Raw genomic sequence first — 25,968 nt, forward strand, 5'->3', positions numbered from 1 at the left:
TCTCTCTCTCCCTCCCTCTTGGACTATCTGATTCTAATTATGCAAATTTTATATCTATTGCCGAGTATTTTTTATAATTTTCTATTCAAGAAAATAAACTGTGGAACAAATAATGTATACATAAATACATACATACATACAGGTAATTTTACGAGTGACCGATAGCAGTGGGTTCGAATCCTGCATGCGATTGTCATAAAAATTATCGGATACATACATACATACATACACCAACGGCTTTTTCCCCCTTAAAAGGGAGGTAGCCAAAATCCACTCCCACCCATTCCATCTCCACATACTCCACTCCCATTCTCCCCTCCCTCTTATCTTGGCTCCTCCTGTATACATATCTACAGAAAATACTCAAAAACAATTTATATTTGTACAACAGGAGGTGCTAAGATAAGAGGTGGAGGGGTGTGGAGTGTATTCAGGGATGGAATGGGTGGGAATGATTTTATGCCTTTTTCTTTTTGGCTACCCCCCTTGTAAGGGGGAAAAAGCCTTGGTATATGTATGTATGTATGTATGTACAACAGATACTACAGGATCATTCAGAAGTTTGGTTACACTGTGCACATTGATTTAAAATGTCAATTGCTGAGAAAATGGTTAAAGTAAATACCATATGAAAATGGAACGCTTATCAAAAAATGCAACGTTTCTGTTTTTGAAGATTTTTCAAGAACACAGACGAAGACTACAGCCCCTAAACAATTGGTACGTCAAACCGATATGATAAAGAGAAAATGTTTAAAAACAGCAACTATTCAGAGTTCAAACACTATGGAACAAAACAGAGACATGTTCAATATTGCATCTTCTCTAATTAATTTAATTCCTGTAATTAGAAAGACTTTAAGTGGCACACCGTGGAATGTCTTGTTCTAGTAACACTTCCTCATCCATTCTAGGATGTATAGATAGCTTAGGACCCAAATCACACCAAGCTTGCGACCTGTTTCCGACCAGCGGCGATCAGGGTGATTTGTGATGTTGTTCCTCTGTTTATTAAAAGAATTCAAGACAATAATGCAATTGGAATGAATCTCCTCTCTCGTCATGAAGATGATGAATACGAAATAGCCAGCTGGCGCTAACCAGGAGAGAAACAAAAGTGCCACCGTCTAAGAAGGTGGTCGGAAAAAGGTCGCGAATTTGGTGTGACTGGGGCTTTAGAAGTCGAATTCTTCATCTGTGTTCTCGAAAAGGCTTCAAGAAAACAGGTCCGAAGCTTGGTGTGACTGGGCCCTTAAAAGCCGTTTACACGGTCTAACGGTTCGTCGAACGCGGTTCGACAGACACGTGTTTAAAGTGATGTGTGAACATATGAACGGGGTATTTGGGGTTTAACCAACGTGTTCGATAACCAAATACCCCGTTCACACATCACTTTAAACACGTGTCTGTCGAACCGTTTTCTGTGTCTGTGTTCTTGAAAAGATTTCAACAAGCTGTCTACATGATGTCTGCTCTGACTACAGTGCACAGTCTCCGTTCGATTCATCATGATATCTTTTGTGTTGAAACGAAGATGTGGTCTAGTTTATTATACATACATTTACTAAAGGCTTTTTCCCCCTTACAAGGGAGGTAGCCAAAAAATAAAGGCATAAAAACCACTCCCACCCATTCCATCCCTAGGAGTTCTAGATTATATATATATATATATATATATATATATATATATATATATATATATATATATATATATATATATATATATATATATATATATATATATATATATATATATATCCGTGCTAACTCAAAACCAGTAAAAGTGGCGGAGATGCCCCTCTGTTTCTTGACGCCTCATCTTGGGTAAGTTTCTCCTTCGTTATTAGCGAACACTTTGTTACATCTCCACTCTTCATCCATTCCACACACACATACACACACACACACACACACACACACACACACACACATATATATATATATATATATATATATATATATATATATATACATATATATATATATGTGTATATATTTTTTCAATATAACCAAACTTAACCTATACTCGTCTAACTTAACCTAATCTAACTGGGACTTTTAACAAACCACACCCTCTGACATGACATATCAACATCACCATAACTTAATAATGATGATAATAATAATAGCAATAATGATGATGATAAAAACAATAATGATGATAATAATAATAATAATAATAATAATAATAATGATAATAATAATAATAATAATAATAATAATAATAACAATAATAATAATAATAATAACAACATACCCCATTATACACCCATTCCTATGCAGCTAAGCCAACACCATAAAACACAAAACAATTCTCGGTACCGATACGACATTGTCTGTAAGGACAGAAACGCTGGTGAAATGTTAGCAATAGAATACACCAACAAGCACCTCCTCCTCTTCCTCCTCCTCCTCCTCTGCACTTGCAATCTTTGCAAAGTCGTCTGATCGGGTTTCCTGTGTGACGAGACGAGGTAAACACGGACGAATTCGAACGACTGCATCAAGACTTCGGCTACACTATTCTAGAATTCCCTAGAACCACAACTCAACAATATGTATAAAATTCGCATAAATTTAACTTCTCTTAGTTCTACATTCAGGTTCTCGATGTGTACGAAAAAGTTAATTTGAGCTACGAAGATTTGAAAAAAAGAAAACGGAATATTGTAACCTGAAGTCGTCTGCTTTCAAAACGAACACACGAAAGCTGACAAGAAGTGGCCAGATTTCTTGGGTCACGTGTTGGACTCGTGCTCGACAACTGTCACCCTCCCGAATGAGAGGTCAGAGCTCATATATGCCCGATCTATGAGTAATGCTGTGATCTTGCGCACACACATACACACACACACACACAGTGTGTGCAAATACTATTAAAGATTTTAAGAACAAACTTGATGCTGAAAGATACAAAGACGGGCTACCACGAGCATAGCTCCCTTCCCGTATAATACAACTAGGTAAATACACACACACACAAACATTCACACACACACACACACATTCACATACACACACACACACACAGACACACAATTCTTTGCCCACAAGAGTTGGAGTGCCGGCTCGCAGTGCAGCGATACTGAAATCATTTCAATCCTGGGCGGGAATCGACCTCGGACCCCTGGACTAGCGGTTGCGAACGGTGCCACATCGCCGTCGAGTCGCAGTGATGAATAAAATCGCCTGGCGGCACCCATAACGAAAGACACAATGACACTTGGTAAGAAAGAGCTCTTTAATATTATTGCGCAATATTCCGTATTGCACAATATTATTGGCGGTCCAGGGATGGTGTTGAAGAATGATACAATATATTGAAAGTATAAAATGTACAGGCAAAGCACATGTGCTTCTTCAACATTATTGCGCAATATTCCGTATTGCACAATATTATTGACGGTCCAGGAATGGTATTGAAGAATGACACAATATATTGAAGACATCAAATGTACTACAGGACAAATACGTGTGCCTCTTCAATATCATCCCCACACCGTCAATAATATTGTACAATACGAAATATTGCGCAATAATATTGATCGCGTAGGGTCCGCTTTAAGACATTTTTATTCAACAGGTTAATGTTAAACGTTGCCATACAGTCACGGACCGCATGGCAAAAATATATAAATAAATGAATAATGAATAAATAGATAAATAAATAAATAATGAAGATAAATAAATAATATGAATAGATAGATAAATAATGAATAACAGATAAACACATAAATAAATAGATAAATAATGAATAGATAAATACATGAATAATAAATAAATAAATAATGAATAAAGATAAATAAATTATGAATAAATAGATAAGTAAATACATAAATAATCTACCAACGGCCTTGATAGATTCTATTCTAGCCAAGAAACAGACCATTTTCTACACATTTCAGGACTCGAACTCCGACTTCAATGGGGTCTCGATCGCTGAAGCCAACTTTCAGCCAGGGGTCCGTCCCCTGAAATTGCTTTTCTTTATCTCGAAAGAAAACGTTCAAAGGGATTAAAGCAGTGCTTATCAATGTGGGGCACAAACCTCTCTGTGAGGCAATTCGGTTTTTCAGCTGGGCAATAAAGTGGGGCAATTGAGGTCAACTGAGGAAATCGGGGTAAATATATATATATATATATATATATATATATATATATATATATATATATATATATATATATATTTTTTTTTTTTTTTGTTTTTTTTTGTTTTTCTCATTGATGCTTTGTTCTTTTTGAAGTGGTTTTAAACTAAGGTTTTATGTTCTTTTCAGCTGAAAGGGAGTTTATTTTTCAAATTAAAAGAATTGTATATCGCCACATGGGTTAAAGGGACCGAGTTTGACTGGGTTAAAGGGATTGAATTCCTCATGACAGAATCCAGAGGCCGTGAAATGAAATCCAATCCCCCTCTCCCTCCACCCAAACTCCCTCCTCTCGGCTGTTGCTTCCCGAAGACCTTTATATACTTAGTTCTGGTTGCCGCCAGACGATCTTATTCACCAAAGGTAAACCCTCCTCCCGTGTAAAGGTTAACCTACGCCTTGTGCGGGTTAAGCCGTCATTCAGGTGACTCCAGGCTGGCGCCACGAGGACGAAGGCCCGTGACTCCAGGCTGGCGCCACGAGAACGAAGGCCTGTGACTCCAGGCTGGCGCCACGAGGACGAAGGCACGTGACTCCAGGCTGGCGCCACGAGATCGAAGGCCCGTGACTCCAGACTGGTGCCACGAGATCGAAGGCTCGTGACTCCAGGCTGGCGCCACGAGGACGAAGGCCTGTGACTCCAGGCTGGCGCCACGAGGACGAAGGCCCGTGACTCCATGCTGGCGCCACGAGATCGAAGGCACGTGACTCCAGGCTGGCGCCACGAGGACGAAGGCCCGTGACTCCAGGCTGGCGCCACGAGGACGAAGGCCCGTGACTCCAGGCTGGCGCCACGAGATCGAAGGCCCGTGACTCCATGCTGGCGCCACGAGATCGAAGGCACGTGACTCCAGGCTGGCGCCACGAGGACGAAGGCACGTGACTCCAGGCTGGCGCCACGAGGACGAAGGCACGTGACTCCAGGCTGGCGCCACGAGGACGAAGGCACGTGACTCCAGGCTGGCGCCACGAGGACGAAGGCACGTGACTCCAGGCTGGCGCCACGAGGACGAAGGCCTGTGACTCCATGCTGGCGCCACGAGGACGACGGCCCGTGACTCCAGGCTGGTGCCACGAGGACGAAGGCCCGTGACTCCAGGCTGGCGCCACGAGGACGAAGGCCCGTGACTCCAGGCTGGCGCCACGAGGACGAAGGCCCGTGACTCCAGGCTGGCGCCACGAGGACGAAGGCCTGTGACTCCAGACTGGTGCCACGAGATCGAAGGCCCATGACTCCAGACTGGCGCCACGAGATCGAAGGCTCGTGACTCCAGGCTGGCGCCACGAGGACGAAGGCACGTGACTCCAGGCTGGCGCCACGAGGACGAAGGCACGTGACTCCAGGCTGGCGCCACGAGGACGAAGGCACGTGACTCCATGCTGGCGCCACGAGAACGAAGGCCCGTGACTCCATGCTGGCGCCACGAGAACGAAGGCCCGTGACTCCATGCTGGCGCCACGAGAACGAAGGCCCGTGACTCCATGCTGGCGCCACGAGAACGAAGGCCCGTGACTCCATGCTGGCGCCACGAGGACGAAGGCCTGTGACTCCAGGCTGGCGCCACGCGGCATCTCCTGGTGCAACGCGGGCACCTCCTGTCGCCTCACGGCACATACTGTCGCCACGCGGCACCTCCTGGCGCCACGCGGGCACCTCCTGTCGACAGGCGGCACCTCCTGTCGCCACGCGGCACCTCCTGTCTCCACGAATCACCTCCTGGCGCCACGCGGCACCTTCTGTCGCCACGGGGAACTCACCTGACAGGCACTTGGGCGATGTAAGAATCTCTGACGTCCTCGTGAGGGATGGCGTCCAGGATGGTCGAGTAGCCGCCCTCTGAGTCGCTCAGGTCCCCCGCCAGGGCAGCCAGCTGCGGGAGGAGGCCCCCACCGCCCCCTCGCAAACGGTCCGTCTCCTGAAGAGGAATGGAAAAGATTGAAAGCCCTTCCTCGCCTCCTTTGTTTGTGTAGTCCTCTTCAACAAAATAAGATTAGTGATATTACTACTACTACTGCTGCTACTACTACTACGACTATTACTGTTACTACTACTACTGCTGCTGTTGCTACTACTACTAGTACTACTACTACTACTACTACTGCTGTTGTTACTACTATCACCACAACTACTACTACTACTACTACTACTACCACCACCACCATTATCAAAACAATCTTTCAATTCGATACTAGTCTCTCTATCTCTCTCTTTCTCTCTCTCTGTGTGTGTGTGTGTGTGTGTGTGTGTGTGTGTGTGTGTGTGTGTGTGTGTGTGTGTGTGTGTGTGTGTATGTATGTGTGTGTGTGTGTGTGTGTGTGTGTGTGTGTGTGTGTGTGTGTGTGTGTGTGTGTGTGTGTGTGTGTGTGTGTGTGTGTGTGTGTTTACCTCCCCATGTAGGTGGAATCCGTGCGAAGGAATCGAACTAAGCTCCGCTGGGTGTCTGGCCACGTACGAAATCTACAACTCCCTTCTCATCTGGGAGCCCGGGGCGGCTATTTCGAGCACCGGCCCTACGATTGGGTCACGTGACTTCAAGGTCAGGGTCAAGAAGGATTAAAGTATAAACAGAGAGAAAGAGAGGGGGGGGAGGGAAAGAGACTTCAAGGTCAGGGTCAAGAGGGATAAAGTATAAAAAAAGAGAAGAGAGAGAGAGAGAGAGAGAGAGAGAGAGAGAGAGAGAGAGAGAGAGAGAGAGAGAGAGAGAGAGAGAGAGAGAGAGAGAGAGAGAGAGAGAGAGAGAGGGGGAGAGAGAGAGAGAGAGAGAGAGAGAGAGAGAGAGAGAGAGAGAGAGAGAGAGAGAGAGAGAGAGGGAGAGAGAGAGAGAGAGAGAGAGAGAGAAAGAGGAGAGACTTCAAGGTCAGGGTCAAGAAGGACAAAGTATACACAGAGAATAAAGAGACAGAGACAGACAGACAGAGGGAGAGAGAGAGCGAGAGAGAGAGAGAGAGAGAGAGAGAGAGAGAGAGAGAGAGAGAGAGGGAGGGAAGAAACTGACCTGCACCATGGGTTCGCTGATGGCCGCTTCAGCATCGGAAGGCAAAGTGTACACGGAACGGCCTCCGCCGGTAGATGTCGTCGACTCGGCCTTCCTCTTGCTGCAAGGTCCCGTCTGGGTGGCCTCCTGGTACGAGGGTAGAGCGTTTGGGTTGCAGAGCTGAAGAGAAAAGGGAGAACGAGTTAATCAAAAAATAACTCTCAACTAAAAAATTATAATAATAATAATAATAAATGAATAAATAAATAAATGGGGAACTTGTTTCAATCCACGCTTCTCCTCTGTACAAACCGCGACAACTACGTGGCGTGGAGCGCACGTCATGTCACCCACATGACTAGACCTGACGCGCCTATGACCGTGCGACCCTGCTTTTCCTCTAGCCTTCCTCCTTTAAGACTTATCTCCAACTTACTGCCACCCTTAAAACTTGCACATCCCTAAATACTTAAAATGTTTCTTTTCCTCCAGCCTTTCTCCTTTTAGACTTAGCCCCAACTCACTGCCACCCTCACAAATTGTACATCCCTAAATACTTAAAACTGTTCTTTTCCTCTAACCTTTCTCCTTTAAGACTTACTCCGAACCCACTGCCAGCCACACCCCTTAAACACCTCATCACTTTACTTTTACCCACATTTACCTTCAACTTTCTCCAATCTCATACCCCCTCGAACTCCGTCACTCCACGGGACCCTCCTCTGACCCAGCCACGAACGCAGTGTCATCCGCAAACAACAACTGGCTCATCCCCACTTTCCTCCACTCTTAGGCCCTGTTCACACTAGCGGTTTGAACCGCGGCGGATCAATTGCAATGGAACTCGATGGAGACGTTCACACACAACCGAGAATTTTTCCTTGAATATAGGGTACCGCCGCGGTTTCCGCCCAATTCAAACCGCTAGCATGAGTAGGGCCTTACTATATACTCGTACAATTCATTGCCTTCCGTAACACCCTACCCAAGTTCATGTTGAATAACCATGGAGATGTTATACAACCCTGTCGCAACCCTACCTTCACAGAAAGGAAAAATTAATAACAATAGTAATGATGATAATAACAATAATGATAAGGTATTTTCTACATATAACTAACATCTTTAAATATAAAAAATTAATAGATAAATTAATAGATAAATGTATATATATACAAATTTTATATATATATATATGTATATACATATATATATATATATATAATATATATATATACATATACATATAATAATTATAATAATGATAATACTTGCATACCAGCAGCATTCAAATCGACAGCATTCTGACAGTTGATAATCTTCTTATTAGTAATTTCTAGGTTTCTAACAAGTATCCGGTCATTGTTCACCCCCAAATGACCGGATCCTTGTTAGAAATCTAGAAAATACAAATAAAAATATGTCGATTTCAATACTACTTATATATATATATATATATATATATATGTGTGTGTGTGTGTGTGTGTGTGTGTGTGTGTGTGTGTGTGTGTGTGTGTGTGTGTGTGTGTGTGATAAAACCACTTGGAAAATAAAATGAAAGGTGACCGAACGTTTTCGTCTACTTAAGACATTTTCAAAGGTGATGGTATCTGCTCTTAAATAGACGAAAACGTTCGGTCACCTTTCATTTTATTTTCCAAGTGGTTTTATTACACATTTTCTGAATCACGTGTTCTTGTGATTTATTCGCATATATATATATATATATATATATATATATATATATATATATATATATATATATATATATATATATATATATATATACTGTATATATATATATATATATATATATATATATATATATATATATATATATATATATATATATATATATATATATATATATATAAATGGGTACGTCAATACATAGATACGGCAATACAAAGATATGTCAGTACATTATCTCTGGGACACCACCTGGTCGTACGATGGCGGGGGCGAGTTAAGGTACGACGGCGGAGGGTCCGAGGCCGTGAGGTGGCTGAGGGCGAGGCTGAACAGGTTGGGCCTGTTAACCGTCCCGCTGACGCCGCCTCCCTCCGACCTCGAGCTGTACACACTCCCCGGAGTTCCTCCGGGAGTTTCCGAAGTCCGCGGAAGGATCGAACTAAGGAGGGAGTCGAGTCTGAAGTTGGAAGGGCTGGTGGAACTGGAGGACCTGACGATCCTGACGGTTCCCGGGGAGCTGGAGAAGGTGGCAGAGAGTGAGGGCCCCAGGGCGTGGTGGTGGTACTGGGGGTGGTAGTGGGCTTGGCCTCCCAAGGGGTGATGGTGGCTGCTCGTGCTGTTTGACCTCCTGGAGAAGTTGGTGGTGGGCGTCGAGGGACTGTGAGAGGCAGAGCCGGAGCCCGGGTTGTTAGCGTCGTTACTCAAGTTACTGTTGCCACTCCCTACGCTGCCACGGTAACTCCCGCTTCTGTTGAGGTGGCTGTTGGTACTGATGCTCTGGTTGACGGCCCGGGAGCTCGGCTCGACGTGGGAGAACCTTGTCGAACTGACGAAGGCGCAGGCGGAGACGTCGTCGGACCCGACGAGAGGGTCCGTGTCCAGAGAGTCTGACCCGAGGTCGTCCCTGAGGACCCCCGTCGAGGAGGAGCTCGTCCTTGGACACGGGTGGTCCTTGGAGGACGACGTCGACGAGTGTCGCCTCATCTCCCCGCGCGACGACAAAGAACTCGGCGATCTCGGCTGTTGTGGTTCCTGCTGGGGCGGCGACCCGACGACGAGTTCTGACGGGGACACGGGAGCTCCTTCGAGGAGGAACCCACCTCCGGAGTCCTCGGCCTCCAAGGAGGAGGGCAGGGACTCCGGCAGGTAGGACGAGGGGGACATCGGGGACCCGTTGGACTTGAGGCCCCCGCTATAGAGGCCGAGCCCCGAGGCGAAGGAGGAGCTGGAGGAGGCGAAGCAGGAGGGGGCTGGGGTCGAGGCCGAGGTGCAGGCGGCTTCGCTTGAGACGGATGCCCTCGGAGACGCTCTCACGAAGCCCGGCCCGGCCATGGACTGAACGCCAGCAACCCCGGCTCCACCCCCTCCCACTCCTCCTCCTCCCCCTCCTCCGGGCACATCCTCCGACGGCATCCTGGAAATGGAAAGTTGGGATGAGAAGGGTGTCTGACCAGAGGTTTGACCATATATAAAGCATGACTCTCAACATCCTTGGATGGTTAAGAAGGGTAAGTGTGAGTGATTGTGCGTTGTGTAGTCCTAACTCTCTCTCTCTTACACACACACACACACACACACACACACAATTTTTTGGCCACCACTTCCGAGGACGTTCACAATAGGCCCTAAGGTCGCCGGCGCCTCCGGTAACAAGTGTTGATGTCTATGAAGAACCAGGTGGTTCCTACTCAGCTAGGATAACCCTCCAGTCCTTGGACGGGGTTCCACGAAAATTAACAAAATCGTTCTGCGACAACTAGAACAGAAGATAAAGTATCACTCAGTATGCAAGGAGACTGCAAGAGACCATAAGGCCTATACTAGGCAGTTCCATCCCCATCCATAAAGTTATCGAAACTTTTCTTAAAACAACCAATACTTTCAGCGCTCACTAACTACATGGTCATTAAGTTTATTCCATTCGTTAACTACTCTATAGGTAAACCAATTCTTGCCTATTTCCTTCTTAGATCTAAATTCGTCCAATTTGAATTCATAGGGTAGGTACCTTGCTACGAAAACTCTCACGGTGGTATTCTTAAAAAAAAAATCCTTATATAAATATTTCCTTATATAAATCTCATATAAATCCTTGGAAAGGAAATATTTTTTTAATGAGAATACCACCGTAAGAATCTTACGGTCGTATTCTTAAAAAAAAAAAAATCCTTATATAAATCTCTCCTCATATAAATCTTAAATAAATCCTTGGAAGAGAAAGATTTTTTTCAGCATACCACCGTTAGTTGCTACCTGCGTTTCTTTTATTTTCATCTAATTAATTTTTATTCATCTATCTATTTATTCGCTTATTTATTCATTTATCTATCTATTTATTATTTTCTTTATTTTGTGTGCCTCAGGAGCGTTTGGTGAAAATTCTTCGGCCACCAACGAAATTTTCTTGAATTTCGAAATTCAAAAATTCAAAATTTGAGAGAAATAATTTGGAGGGCGGCTCTCCCTACAAAGGGAAGCTGGCAAGCTGCCACTACCCCCTCCCTCCCTCCACACCTCTCTCTCTCTTTCCTTTTCATCTGCCAAGTATTTTCAAGGTCAGAAAAAATAAATGTCTTGTATTTGAAGTTGAAGGACGATGTAGCCATGAGAAAAAATATATAATTATAATAATGATAATAATGGTGATAATAATAATTATAATAATGGTGATAATAATAATAATGATGATAATAACAACAATAATAATAATAATACATAATAATAATAATAACAATAATACCAATGATAATAATAACAATGATGATAATGATGATAATAATAATGATAATAATAATAATAATAATAGTAATGATAATAGTAATAATAATAACGATAATAAAATAATATTTGTAATAATAATAATAATAACAATAATAATAATAATAATAATAATAATAATAATAATAATAATAATAATATGTCACCGAGATGGTGTTAACCTTTTGGCTTTCATATTAAGCCATCTTGTTAATTCTGACTGCCGCCGGGCGATTCTATTCGTCTCAGATCCCAGTCAGCCAAAGGGTTATCAACCATTTTGCGAAGTTTTATTTGTAGATTGATCTAGCAATTTTACTCTGTGTGTGTGTGTGTGTGTGTGTGTGTGTGTGTGTGTGTGTGTGTGTGTGTGTGTGTGTGTGTGTGTGTGTGTGTGTGTGTGTGTGATTCACCATGGTCTTGGATCACGTGTTGGAATCGTGATCGACAGCTATTACCCTCCCAGAAGAGAGCTCAGAGCTCATCGTGTGTGTGTGTGTGATCTTTTCTGCCCCCGACCTTGCTATGGACCAAAAGGTCTCATGTCGGCTTCTTGCAAAAGCGCAACCCTAGCCTAACATAACAAACATCAACAACAATTAAGTACACAAGCACAATGATCCAAGATACTCTTGATTGAGATATTTCTGTTCCTCTGGATTTAAAATCGATTAATGGTAGCCATTATAAATCTTATAATTCAACTGTAGTCGTTGGAGGAATAAATAAGATTATTTTCTAATCCTACTGTGGGTTTTCCCAGATTTTGAATAAAAATATCGTTGGGCCAGTTCAATATCAACATATCCTTATACGAAGTGCATCAATCATTAAACACGGTAAGAGAATCTAACAGAATATATGATGTAAACATATTCTAACTTTAATATTATCTAAAAAAAAAACGTAGTATTTTCTAAGTTCAGTATGGTCATCAAAGCAAACAAGCTCTTTCGGACAGGTAATTCACATTAGACGTTTGTTACTAATTAAACTTATCTACATATTTTCTTGGTGATTCAACTGTCACTGTTATAAGAAACTGATGCACTAGAGTAAAATATAATTCACAAGTTTCGTTGTTAAAGATTTGTGTAAAAACACGTAGGCTATACAACATCGTCACTGACAAGTACTTACACTCCCGTCTTGGCCAACACAGCAGATTGATGTGAATCCTACACACACAAAAAAGCTTTATGTAGAATATATTTATCAGGAAATCATAATCTAGTGCCTTCAGTTTGTATTTGTCCCCAAAATTCAAAGATTGTGAGTAATGTTGTTATTTTGCATTCAAAATATTGAAAACTATTTGAAAAATAAGTTCGTATTTTAATTACTATATTTTGTTCATATTTTTCTACCGTATTGATCAAAAATCTTCCAGTTGACCTGACTGATATATTAAAACGAATACATATGTTGGAGAATGAACCTTCAAACTACAAAAAAAAACACTGTATACATTACCATCAACACCCATAAACTCACCTTTCTTCCTCGGCGATGCTTGATTATTAGCAAGCCCTCCCCTTTCCCTCGCCCATCGCCATCAAGATAACATGGCCACGTAATATGGTGTCCCTGGTCGATAGTATTAGTTACGTGGAATCGGCATCACTTTACAATGTATGTCAGTCGTTCTAGTTGCAGACGATGTTGCTGCCTCTCCTTGAATTCGAATGACGATCTGTCCGGCATTTAAAAAGAGTTGAGAAGCTTCCGGATTTCTATGTGTATGCACATTCTAGTTTTGAAAAAAACTCTGTTGTTGAACAAACTTCAATCATAGATTTGTAATTTAGTAGTTTCCCTACTTTCTTGCTATAACAACTTTGTATATTCATGAGAAAATAACTGGAACCAGTCATCGCGACTGCTCAATGGGAGGCAAGATTACGTACATTTTCTGTAATTCTTATGGCAAAAGAAAACGGGAATTTTCACCTTTACGGCAGTTTTGTGAATGACATTTGAAATTCTACTTCTAAATTTTTCTAACCGTATCATTTTCTTGTATATTTGCATAGGAAAAGACTGATATATACGTGCTCTATCATGTCCAGCATTTATTTATTTAATTTACTTGTCCGAACTTTTAATGGGTAAACAAAATACATAACTATGCAAAGAAAAATTTAAAAACTTTATTTCTGCACTTTCATTACAAAACATACGCAATTCTTGGGGGGAAATAACAGATTATAACATGTAGTTCAACTGGGAGGTTTGTTATACACCTTGGTCTGTCTTACATCCTATTAGATACATACAAACCCCATAACAACGGGACAATGTTACAAAAAATACATTCCTGTGCTGAGATACAAAATAACCTATTGATTATAAGTAAACAATATATATAAGAATTTCTCAAAATTCTTGGATCAAATTGGATTCGCTAAATAATAACAATAAGCATACTAATACCCTGTTATGAAAACAATAATAATTTCAAAGAGTAAGCATCAAATTCATTTACATACTTGGCACATATCACTGGACAAATGCTATGCAGTCACAACAAAGAAAAGCTTCACTTTTGGACAGTACAATATCTATACAATTTCACTGAAATGCACAAACTGTAGAACTCAAAATATATATGATGCCATATAAATTTTAATTCTATCAATACTGCATCTCTCAACATACTATAAATTCCCCCCAAAATCTATGAACTTTCACACACTCATACAAAGCATCAGTATCAAAAAATGGTTTGACTTCAGAGGCAAATCCTTATGTTAAAGCTGCTCCACAATATAAAAAAAAATAATAATAAAATAATGATTTACAGAAAATTTTACAGAAAAACTAGCAGTAACCTAAAGCTTAAAACAAAAATGGTAAAATGCCTCGGGTATGATAATCTTTGGCATTCTTCAGACTATGACAAAAAAATCAATAGGCTTTGTCGAAAAGCAGAACTCGACTACAACTCACCAGCCAGACCTTTGCAAAGGCAAGCACAGATTTTAAATAGGTCACTCAAAGGAAAAACATTTCATTTTCTAATGCATACTCAAACTCACTCAAGATACACTAAAACTAACAAAAAACATAGTATAAAATTAATACCTAAAATCCTGTCACCACTTCCAATGATATTCATCTATTTTCTTTGAAAACGTCCACTACCCAAAAAAGCAAACCGTCTAGACATGTTAACAATAACTGTTGCCTCAAGTTTGACTGGCCCTCTCAATGATCTCTATGGGAAGAAACTTTGGACTGTGTCGTATGTGGGACAGTATCTACGTCACAGTAGGAGAGCAGTTGTTAGCGGTCAGCTATTATGTGAAAAGGCAGAGGAAGTACAGTTGAAACTGAGAAATATCCTGGGCCTCGTGTATAGACCAAGTGTCAGCCCTACTGGGTTGCACCTCCCAACAGAGGCGAGTGTGTTGAATAGTTTTGAAGATGAATGGCAGGAAGATAATCATCTCCAACTACCAAGTTGCAGAATCAAATTGTTCAAAAATATATTTTTTGTCTTACCATAACGTTTTCATTTGTAAAACGGCATCACTACAATAGAATTTAGATGTCATAGTTTTATAGTCTAATTCAAGAGGGGCAACAAGTCTTTTGGTGGCAACTCTACCCTTAGACTTTATATGATGAAAATTATACCAGAAGCTGTTAACATTAAAACCATCAAGTCTTGCAGGGCTATAAATTTTCCCCCACCTGTACTCCATTAATCACAAAACTTTTCCAACACTTGGCATTAATCATTTCCTTTATGATACATACATATACCAAGGGCTTTTTCCCCCTTCCAAGGGAAGTATAATAATAATAATAATAATAATAATAATAATAATAATAATAATAATAATAATAAAAAGGCATTCCATCCCCACATACTCCACTCCCATTCACCCCCCTCCCTCCCTCCCTCTTATCTTGGCTCCTCTTGGATGATGGGTCATCTCTACATCTCGCCCAATGCCCTGGGTCCAAAGTAGTGTTGCAAGACACAGCACATCCACAGCAAGGCTGCTTCATTAAATTGGCGATCCCCTCACATGGACATATAGATAGGTCTCATAAATTACACTCATCATTTCTTAATAATAATTGTTGCCTTAAGTTGCACAGATTGGAAAACTACAACCCTAACAGTAATTAGCAACAGTCATCTGGACCCCCCACACATTGTTTCATAAACTTTTTTTTATTGACATAAGAGTCACCTGTTTGTAAGATGAAGGGAACTGTCACTAATTTTCAGTTTTCCCTATGTGAAAATTGCAGGTATAATGGTTGAAAATGAGACATATTGTTCACTACCCCACACTTCCAGACAGAGATAAGGGTGTTAAGTTTGGAAGATGGGTAGCAAAAATATTATTCTCTTCAATGTCCATCTAGCAAGACCACCATAAACAGGTATATCTCATTGATCCCATCATTATTTAAACTGATACAAGACTATCACTTCTGGAAAGAGACTTGAGGCAATGGATTAACCGATTCCTCATCATTTAAATACAAAATAAATTCAATAATGTTGCTTTCATATATTCCTCATCATTTAAAAACAAGGTAAATTCAATAATGTTGCTTGCATATGTTAATTCAGACTGCATGTGCTTGCAATATTTAAAAATACAGAATTGCAATAGTATGGCTGACCCAAGCACAAGCCCATGAAAAATACAAGAATCTTTCTTTTGCTATTCTTTGAGTGATAAAATGGATGACAACATACAAAGTGCCACCCTTTAGATTAATTATATCATTGCAAATTATACACCATCATTTAATATGTTCATTCCTATAGGAACATTCAAAATCAGAATATCAGTATGGTCTCAATGTGATTGGCAATGCAGTTTCACTGAATGAATCTGAATGATGAAAAAAATCAGCATACACCAAATTTCACATATGAATATCTACTATTTGGTTTTTAAAACACTGTTATAATAATGACATCAATAAACAACATGTTCCAATGAAAAGTTAGTAACAATATAATACTGATTTGAAATTAAGATGGTTGTGATATAACTATTACACAAAATAGTCTGTTGCAAAATCTTAAAGCACTCTCGATCTTCATCTATACAGTTGGTATAGTGATAAAACATATGTACATTTTATACCATCATAAATATACACACATGCTAAAATGTGTATGAACCTGGTAAAGTCGCTAAACTGTTATTCCAAAGTTTCTGGGACCGAATTCCCGAAAAAAGTGCTGCGAGAGGCATGAAACAACCAGAAGCAGTCACCCTTAAAAAACAGAAAAAAAAAACATTGTGTCATTTTTTCCTCCGAGTTTAGAAGAACCAATGTCAACTCATAATACATGTCTGTTCTCTAGATTATCCACCGGTGTTCACATTTGCTAAGCAAAGGCTGCTCAACAGATGTAAATAACTAAGTTTAGTGAACAATGAGTATTACAGACGACAGGGTGAATAGTGGATATGAATTTAAATGAAAAAGGGATAAAGGTAGTAGACAAAATTAATATCTTGGTTTGTGACAGGAGGGTATTATAAAGAAATGTTTTAAGGATGTCAATAAAGTTTTCCATGCAGATAAATCAACCCATGTAATAGCCTAGATTAATGAATAATCATCACAGAAATATACACACATGCACACAGAATCAGGTGAAAGTAATGTGAAACACACAAACACATACACACAGCATCCTATGTTTAGCTTCTTTTTATTTTTATGAGAATTGAGAAAACTAGTCTCTTTGGTTTTGGGAAAAAAAAAAAAAAAAAAAAAACTTTCTTTTGGTAAAGGGTGGTTTCACTATTTCCCTGACTGCATAAATATTAATTAGAATTCCTTGGGGGAAAACTGAGGCCTAAACCAATATTCTTGGTACTAAAATTCATCTACTGGCTGAGCGGGTTAAGGCGTTGTTCCTTGTGGCAAAGGTCAAGGCGATGGCAGTTCGAACCCTGCCATAAGTAAAGTTGAACTAAGAGCATGGATCATTAAATTCCACACTACAAAGTCCTCTGAGAGGGGCACCGTCCTAGCCTTCTGATAGGGGAGGGGGGTTGTGACAGTAAACCATACCATCATCATACACATATACATCTATGGACTACATTCACACATCAGGTTGTACTGAAACACTTTCATAACTGTTTAAACTGGCTGCTACCTTTCAACACATATTTATGTTCCTTTGTGAACAAAAGACAACAAGGGCGGAAGCCTCAAACAACACGTCAGCTGACACTGCTACAAACTAAAAACTAAACTTGTATGCAACTTCTCGGCAATAATAATTAATTCCATGTGGCAAATGGGAGGCAGTAAATACACAATTCTTCTAGTTTAGTGCACATATCCACACAATGATACTAAATGGTGAGCAGTTACACTAATGTGAATTAAATGAAACTAGTCACAAACCCAACTGATATATTCAGCTCAGCCTGCTAATTGGGACACATAAATGAAGTGGCTTGCCACTAAAAATTATATTGGGTGAATGCAAATCATACATGAACTTAAAATGAAGTATGGTGGAATTCTTCACATTTTGGATACCATCAGTCACAAAACAGGGTGCCATATCATCTCAATTGTATAAAGGGTGACTGCTCGCAACACAAAAATTCATATTTAATCCAGAAGTTATGATAGCTCCGGAGCCGATATGCATACAACTGTGGCATAAACAAAGTCCCATACACTCGAGCTAATGACTATCAGTGTAAGTGTATCATGATGATTGACTTTTGCAATGACAGAATGCACCTACATGTGTAAAGAGCATGTAATCTTAAAATCACATTGAGAGTTCATCCCGGCCCTGAGTAATGTCAGCGCAAGTGATAGAAGAATCTAATTTATATATTTCATATTGATTTCTGTTACCTTCCTCAACATTCTGAAACCTCTTGACTGTACACAAAAAAATAAATTCTTTAAGTGCTTAATTTTATGCTCATATTTGGAAGCTTTTGTTTCTTTCAAATAATCTTTTATTTTGATATGGACATATATAACTGGGTCGCATTCCTATAATATTAACTGTATAAAAAAACAACTATACAGCAAACCCTTTCAGTAGGCTTGCAAGCATAATCAATGGAAGTGAAATGAAGGATTGCAAAAGATCACAAGTAAAACTATTACTGAAAACTCATCGGAGTGAAAAGGACTGATGCAACCTTATATGGAAGAAAAATCATATTGTAAATGATCATATAATGAGGTGTGCTTGCATATCTAAACTTCATAGAATAAAAAAAAAAAGTACTGGCCTGCGAGAGGTCTGGTGACCTTCATCCCAATGTGAATTAAACCAGACTATATTCTACATATTATATCCGATTGGGGTCATTTGTTATGACACATTTCACTCTTGCCGTGCTCCCTAGGATTCCCAGTAAGATAAGTAGCATGCATAATATGTAAGCAAATTGTTACAGGACAACAAAATTTCCTTTATTTAACAGCGAGAACTGCTCCTCCTTTACACAATCTGCTGGGCCTGAGATGCCTGTCTGTACGTGGAGGCAGGTTACCACCTCCCACTTTGAGAGGAGATCCATTGATAATTGGAGTGGGGAAAAAAAAAAAATGCATACGCTTTAAAATTTACATAAATCCGTGTTTGGTTGTAATTCCCGACAGTCATAAAATCTTGTATTCATTGGACATCTGATGACAAGATAGATTTGGGCCCTGTGTTCAATGGCAGGCATACATTCCTCTGCACTTTTGCTTTCAATACTTTGAGTGAGATACTTGCACGTCTAATGCAGGTAGAGAGAATTCAACCAAGCAGGACTTTTCTAAGTCTGGCTTTTGGTTCCTCTTCTTCCCCCTCGGAGTCCTGCATATCGTCTGACCTGTAGTACACTGGGGTCTGTGATGAACAGCGAGAGGAACACAGATAGTGCATCAGAGGGACTCTGTACACACCGCAGAAGTCCACAAATTTTATGTGTTCTACTCTTGATGTGAAGTAGACACCTGAAAGTAAAATAAAATAGCCCGTTTCATTTCCAATAAAAAATATATATATATATATGTCGGTCTTCGACCTTTTGAACAGATGTCTGGTAATTTCTCTATAAATAAAATCTCATGATTTTGACCTCTCTACAATGTAATACCCCCAAAATATTAAACATCATACCTTTGCATTTGGGATTAACACAATGATGGGCAGAAGACATGTATTCATGAAGGGTTTGTGGCAAGTCTTGTGGTCCATATGGAATACTTTCAAATTTGATCTTTCTCGCAGCTAATTCCAATAATGATGGCGTGTTGTACATGATCTCCCGTGCACAGTGGTTTACAAATCTCGTCACCAACGGATTATCCCTTATACTTATCTGTTATCAAAGAAAGATGTAGCTGGATCAATAATCAAACTTAAACTTGGGCAGTCAGACACCCGCCCCCATAATTCCTAGCCATAAATGACGATACAAACAAATAACATAGTGGAACAAGAAAGCCACCACCAGTTTCATCTCCTAAAAATAAAAAAGCCTGCTTCATGATCTGCATAACATAATCATTATAATGCATTAGTTGTGATGACAATTTTGCATAACCTCATCTAATTCATGTTTGTGATGACTGTAAATATAGATGCTGTACCCTTATATATTTTTGTATACAGTATATGTTTACATATTATGTATACCTAGCACTATATGATTTGAGAATGGCTACCTTGACCAAGAAATATCATTCATTCTTTTCATGTCCTCAAACCATGTCCACATTCCTTGATCAACCGTATCTATCAGTTCCCATTCCTTCCCTGTTCTCCATTCCTGTAATCCTACCATACTTCTTAAAAACTTCATCTTGACATATTACAGTTTCAAACAGAAGTCACAAAAACTTGGTGGCATCAACACATTCTACATTTGAATTAAAAACAATGATGCACTACTCACCTCAGTCAAGCCTCCCAACCGTACAATCTCTACTGGAAGGCAGCAGAGATTATTCTTATGGAGGAGGAGCGAACGGAGACTTTTCAAGCGCGAGATGGCTCTCGGCAATTTGCAAAGACGGTTGTCACAGAGAACCAACGCAGCAAGCTTCGGCAGGTCTCCCAACTCATCTGGTACCGTTTCCAGCCGATTACCACCTAGATTAAGAACCTGCAAGCTAAAGAGATGGGAAGTTTAAATGCTTGTTCTGCTACCTTGAAAAAATTGTCTACAAAACCAAATTATAAATGTATATAATTTCGATATTGCATATCACAATAACAGGAAATATATATATATAGACACACACACAAAGAAAGGCAAGTGGTATGTGTGTTTGTAATAATAGTTTGACTTTTTTTACTTGTGTAGATTATGTACAACATACATTATGTACATAGTGTACTTTTGCATAGCTACACAGAAAGAAGTGCAATGTGCTAATGACTGTATAAATGAATCAGGTGAAATGAAAAGACAAGATAAGTTTGACAAACCATCATTAATGTTATTTAACCTATTCACGCATGACCTTCCTAAACCCAAACACAAACCACATCAAACCCTCATATAGCTATGCAGATGACCTAACAATAATGGCCCTGAACCACTCCTACAAAACAGTAGCCAAAAAACAAACTTATCTCTATAAACTAGGACTATGGTTTACATAAGAACCCCCTCATATGCCTTCAGTGATGCTTACCCAAATTACCTAAGACGCTGTAATTACATGACCAGCCTCTCCCAGTAGACAAAACCTATTTTACCTCACGATCTATACATCTATAACCTTTGTACCATACAATTATGTCCTCACATTGAAGGCAAGTAAGAATCTGAATATATTCAGAACAGCTGCAAGCACAGGAATTGGACAGCAGAAAGCACTCCTCATTGTATATAAAACTTGTAAGAGCATTTCACTATACAATAATGGTCAAACTGTCAGGAAATAAGATTTAATTTGGAAGTGGGTAGAAACAACTTAACCAACCATGTAGTTAATGAATGGAATAAAATTCCTGCAGAGGCAGTGCAATGTAGTTCAGTTTGAAGCTTTAAGATTTGTTTAGCTAAACACCTAAGCAAAATGCTGTAATGCCTGCCATTTATTTTATATTCTTATTTTATTTATTTATCATTATTATATTTTTTTTTGCATCCGACATAGTTATGGACCAAAAGGTCTCCTGTTGGCATGCTCTTTTTTTTCTTTATAATTTATCATTTTTATAAACAACACCAAAAGAATGTCGCACTCAAAAACCAAAATCTCATAAAGGAGCACATGAGAATGATAAGGACACGACAATCCTCACACCAACCTGCCCCTCATCACCCCACCCCCAAATAGCCACAGTTCATTGAGCACAACAAAACAAACAAGTGGAAACGACTAGCGAGGAATGGCGACCCCATATGAAAATGGGATATGTCAACAGGAAAAGAAGAAGAATAAAGCTGTAACACACGAACATTGTACTAATAAAGGCTTCGCCATCTCATGGTGTCTATTTTGATAGACTTGTCAGCAACTGTCACTTTCATACATACCTACGCATCTTAAACTTGTTACAGCTACGGATTTACTGAACAACTTGTTTCCTTTGCTATGGTAACAAATTAGAAGGATTTTGTTTTTCAAGACAACTGCAGCTGAATTGATGTCGATTAACAGACCTATCTTAGCACTGACTTCACTTTTATTTACATAAAATTGGTTACACTAGTTTAAAGGCCATAAAGATATCAATACTAATTGACTGGTTAATCTTTACTTTCTCCCATACAAGTTTACTAAAAAGACACAAACGAGCGAAACTGTGTTTGAAGATTCTACATATCCCTAAGATTACGTGTATGTTATTCACAAATTATTTCTGATATTCTGACAAGCACAGCCTACTTGCTCTTGGTTCCTGTGCCTTTGAAATGCTTCCACCCCACCCTTCATATGTATCGCTTTATATCTGGGTCATACTTAGCAACACCTACCGTCAATATTTAGATATAAAGATTTCCGATATGCCCTGGATATGCTGACATGACTGACAACTTGATCTACATGGCAGATCATGGCATCTCAAAGCCCATGACAAGCTCCAAGTTTTCGGTAGTGTATCACACCTTGATTATCTTAACATTGTAAAAGCTGAATGCTTTAAAGCATACCGATACAATAAAATATGGCACAAATAATTTATGCCAATATTAACTAAAAACAATAACATTGGAGTTGTCAGTAATAAGTACAACCATTACATCTGGGTATAAACACTAGGACTACTATAATTTCTTTACCATAACCTATCAAAACTAATTTGTATATAAAAGAGAATAGTGAAAACTTGCATGAATAAGGAATATTTTCTCTTAATTAATATAACATAAGAATAAAGGAGACTGCGAGACCATAAGCCAATAAGGCCTGCACTAGGCAGTTCCATGTCCATTACATGTCATCCCCATCCTGTAGATGTAGTGCAGTAATCATGACTCACGAGGCCTACTTTTATTTATAAATCTGAGTAGTACCACTCAAAAACAATGGGCACTTATAATTGAACACTAAATTTTAAATGTAATATTAATGTTTCCCAATACTGGGATACTATTCCAGTATCATGCAAACACATTTTTCACTTTTCTTTTAAGCATCTGAAAGATCTATTTTTTCATGTAATGGTTATATAATATTAAGTTGGGTTAGGTTATAGTAGTAAAACTAATAATACAACATAGTAACTTTCATGTTAAATATTTGCATTTTACTTATTTTGGCCAGAACTTGACATACTTATACTGCAATCACCTCAGATCAACTACATTACTACACACTCACAGTGAACACTAACCTTTGAATGTTCTTAATCTCAGGTTGGACCTCCGTGATATGATTATTGCCAAGATAGAGGTAGCGCAGAGTTGTCATCTGAAGGAGCTGTTCCGGGATCCTGTTGAGTTGATTTCCACTCAGATTGATTTCTTTCAATTTTTTCAAAACACTCAAGTCCTTTGGCAAGCCATCATCTGTGATATGATTGTTTCGCAAATACAGAGACTGTAGGTTCTGTAGTTGGAGGAGGAAGTCATTCATTTGAGATATATTGTTGTTTGATAGGTCTAGCGTCTTGAGGTTAGTAAACTTGGTTATTTCATATGGCAGTGCGACAATGAGATTATTGTTAAGGAACAGTCTTTCCGTAACTTCATCCACAGCAAAATCTTCGTCTTGATCAGCTGCAAGATTAGCTTCTTTATCACAGTTGGAATGACTAGCTGAGACAAACTGGTTTTCTCTTTGATCTACTAATTTCAATCTATTTCTCTGCTCACGTATACTGTTTTGTAACTGGGCATTTAAAGAATCAGTATCTAGCATCAAATCTGCGAAGTCGAGCCTCTGGGCATGTCTTGCCTCAGTATCGCCTTGTTCACTGTCAGAATTTTCGGATGAGTAATACATCTTCGCTATTTGATTTTAAACAATGTCCTATCTCATTACAATCAGGATTTCACTGTCAGTATCACCACTCTGAGCAGCACGCGACTTCATCCAATGCTAAATCCCGACTGCCATTAATTTAACTGTGTTGTCCATTGTTGTTGTATGTCACTCAAGGGCGTATATCTTTTAGATATTTCATAATCTTGAATATATTATTTAGTAATTATGATCAATGTTTGTAGCTAAAAGCTATCTATAAATAAAAGAAACATTGAATTATACAATTATATTTTATATTCTATTTGTTGTTTATATACATAAAAGCTAACCAATAATCAAAAGATGGTAGGTTCAAACTTGAGTAATGAAGTGATCACGTGATCACCTAGCCTTCGTCCCAACTTTTTGCAAATAAGTATGACTCAATCAAATTCCATCAGTCCATGAGTTTTACGATAACGTTTGTGTATAAATATTTCTGATAATGGCATGATTAGACAAGGAATAGAAGCGGTTCCAAACTAGAACATACTTAAATACCTTCCCCATTCACATGAATGACTTGTATCCACGTAAGAGTTGATTTAATATAGAAGGGACATGTTTTGCAATACAGTACACAAGGATGACTTGTTAATTTTGTATTTTATGCTAAACCACGTATTGCTTGTACAGCAAACTGACCGAAACGGGATTACACAACTGCATAACAGTGTTACCCAAGACAACATTCAACACCTTTGAGAGTAATACAGAAATGAACAATATTTTTACCAATTCATTTTTTTTAACAGAAATGTAGTAGCACATTTGTAAATGACACACAGGAAACCCACAGTTGGAGAAAATAAACTTCGAATAAAGAAGAATCCTATATTTCGGCTATCAACTGTAGCCCTCTTCAGGAAAGTACATAAGACAGAGTAGAGGGGACTTATAAGCTACAGAGAAGAGAAGGGATGTGGACAGATGACCTCACTCAGGCGCGGGACAAACTGGGGTGGCGGAGGAGGGAGGGGGTGAGGAGAGGGGGGTTGTAAGATCCGTACCAGTTTGCTAACTGCTGCGCGTGAAATGATGTCAGGAGTCCACTGCCATTTAGAAATATTAATATTAGGGCATTCCTCAATTAATGCTGATTCGACTATTTTCCTTCTGAAACCGCAGTGGGACTTGAACACTAATCTGGCCTTACCCCAGACGAAAGAATTATTCTTATTTTTTACATTTTATTTTTTCGGCTGTATTTCCTCATGTCAAAAATAAGAATAATTCTTTCGACTGGGGTAAGGCCAGATTAGTGTTCAAGTCCCACTGCGGTTTCAGAAGGAAAATAGTCGAATCAGCATTAATTGAGGAATGCCCTAATATTAATATTTCTAAATGGCAGTGGACTCCTGACATCATTTCACGCGCAGCAGTTAGCAAACTGGTACGGATCTTACAACCCCCCTCTCCTCACCCCCTCCCTCCTCCGCCACCCCAGTTTGTCCCGCGCCTGAGCGAGGTCATCTGCCCACATCCCTTCTCTTCTCTGTAGCTTATAAGTCCCCTCTATACTCTGTCTTATGTACTTTCCTGAAGAGGGCTACAGTTAATAGCCGAAATATAGGATTCTTCTTTATTCGAAGTTTATTTTCTATATGTATGTGTGTGTCTGTGTGTGCATATACGCATTGTATATACCGGTACATAAATATATATGCATACATATGTATATAATATGCATTGACGAAAATGCATCCCAAAATTTTCGGTTCGGTAAAGCACTACTTTTGTCTGTCGTAACGCACAACCTGTACGGCGGTAACGCGCCCAGCTCATCATTCTATTTTTGCAAAACATGACCCATAAAATCTCACACATTGTGCCATCAATCCGTAGCTTTTTAATAATGATGTCTTACAATAACCCAATTGTCTGTCGAGCAGAGAAAGGGAGAAGGGCAAGAGAATAGGTATGATATTGAAGGTGGAGTATGTAGA

General features: G+C 39.6%; 2 protein-coding genes across 3 annotated transcripts in view; both read right to left on the reverse strand.

The window, feature by feature from the left end:
• Positions 1 to 13,232, reverse strand: part of LOC143038942 (uncharacterized) — a 24,917-nt gene extending 11,685 nt beyond the window's left edge. The window contains exons 1-4 of one of the 2 annotated variants that reach the window (XM_076208741.1): positions 13,067 to 13,232; positions 9,065 to 10,229; positions 7,145 to 7,303; positions 5,907 to 6,064 (exon numbers count right to left, since the gene is read on the reverse strand). In XM_076208741.1, the coding sequence (XP_076064856.1) occupies positions 5,907 to 6,064; positions 7,145 to 7,303; positions 9,065 to 10,228 (1,481 nt within the window). In that variant the 5' untranslated portion in view covers position 10,229; positions 13,067 to 13,232. Of the gene's footprint in view, positions 1 to 5,906; positions 6,065 to 7,144; positions 7,304 to 9,064; positions 10,364 to 13,066 lie in introns of those variants that run through there. The other variant, XM_076208743.1, reaches the window with a different exon arrangement.
• Positions 13,233 to 13,698: 466 nt separating this feature from the next.
• LOC143038943 (uncharacterized) lies at positions 13,699 to 24,133 on the reverse strand. Its single transcript, XM_076208744.1, has 4 exons — positions 23,391 to 24,133; positions 20,494 to 20,710; positions 19,716 to 19,917; positions 13,699 to 19,549 (listed from the first exon to the last, which is right to left on the reverse strand). Exons 1-4 carry the CDS (start codon positions 23,999 to 24,001, stop codon positions 19,350 to 19,352), a joined length of 1,230 nt encoding a protein of 409 aa, XP_076064859.1. The 5' UTR covers positions 24,002 to 24,133; the 3' UTR covers positions 13,699 to 19,349.
• Between the last annotated feature and the right edge of the window lie 1,835 nt (positions 24,134 to 25,968).

Source organism: Oratosquilla oratoria, chromosome 25 (genome assembly GCF_046742065.1).
Source record: "Oratosquilla oratoria isolate Oo_2021 chromosome 25, ASM4674206v1, whole genome shotgun sequence".
NCBI classification, from domain to species: domain Eukaryota; kingdom Metazoa; phylum Arthropoda; class Malacostraca; order Stomatopoda; family Squillidae; genus Oratosquilla; species Oratosquilla oratoria.

What these genes read in the sequence shown, in the direction of transcription:
- LOC143038943 (XM_076208744.1), bottom strand. Translation starts at nt 24,001, where the DNA reads ATGTATTACTCATCCGAAAATTCTGACAGTGAACAAGGCGATACTGAG. An exon ending in GAGATTAAGAACATTCAAAG is followed by an intron (nt 20,711 to 23,390) that starts GTTAGTGTTCAC and finishes CCATCTCTTTAG; the next exon opens with CTTGCAGGTTCTTAATCTAG. An exon ending in TGTTAATCCCAAATGCAAAG is followed by an intron (nt 19,550 to 19,715) that starts GTATGATGTTTA and finishes TTTTACTTTCAG; the next exon opens with GTGTCTACTTCACATCAAGA.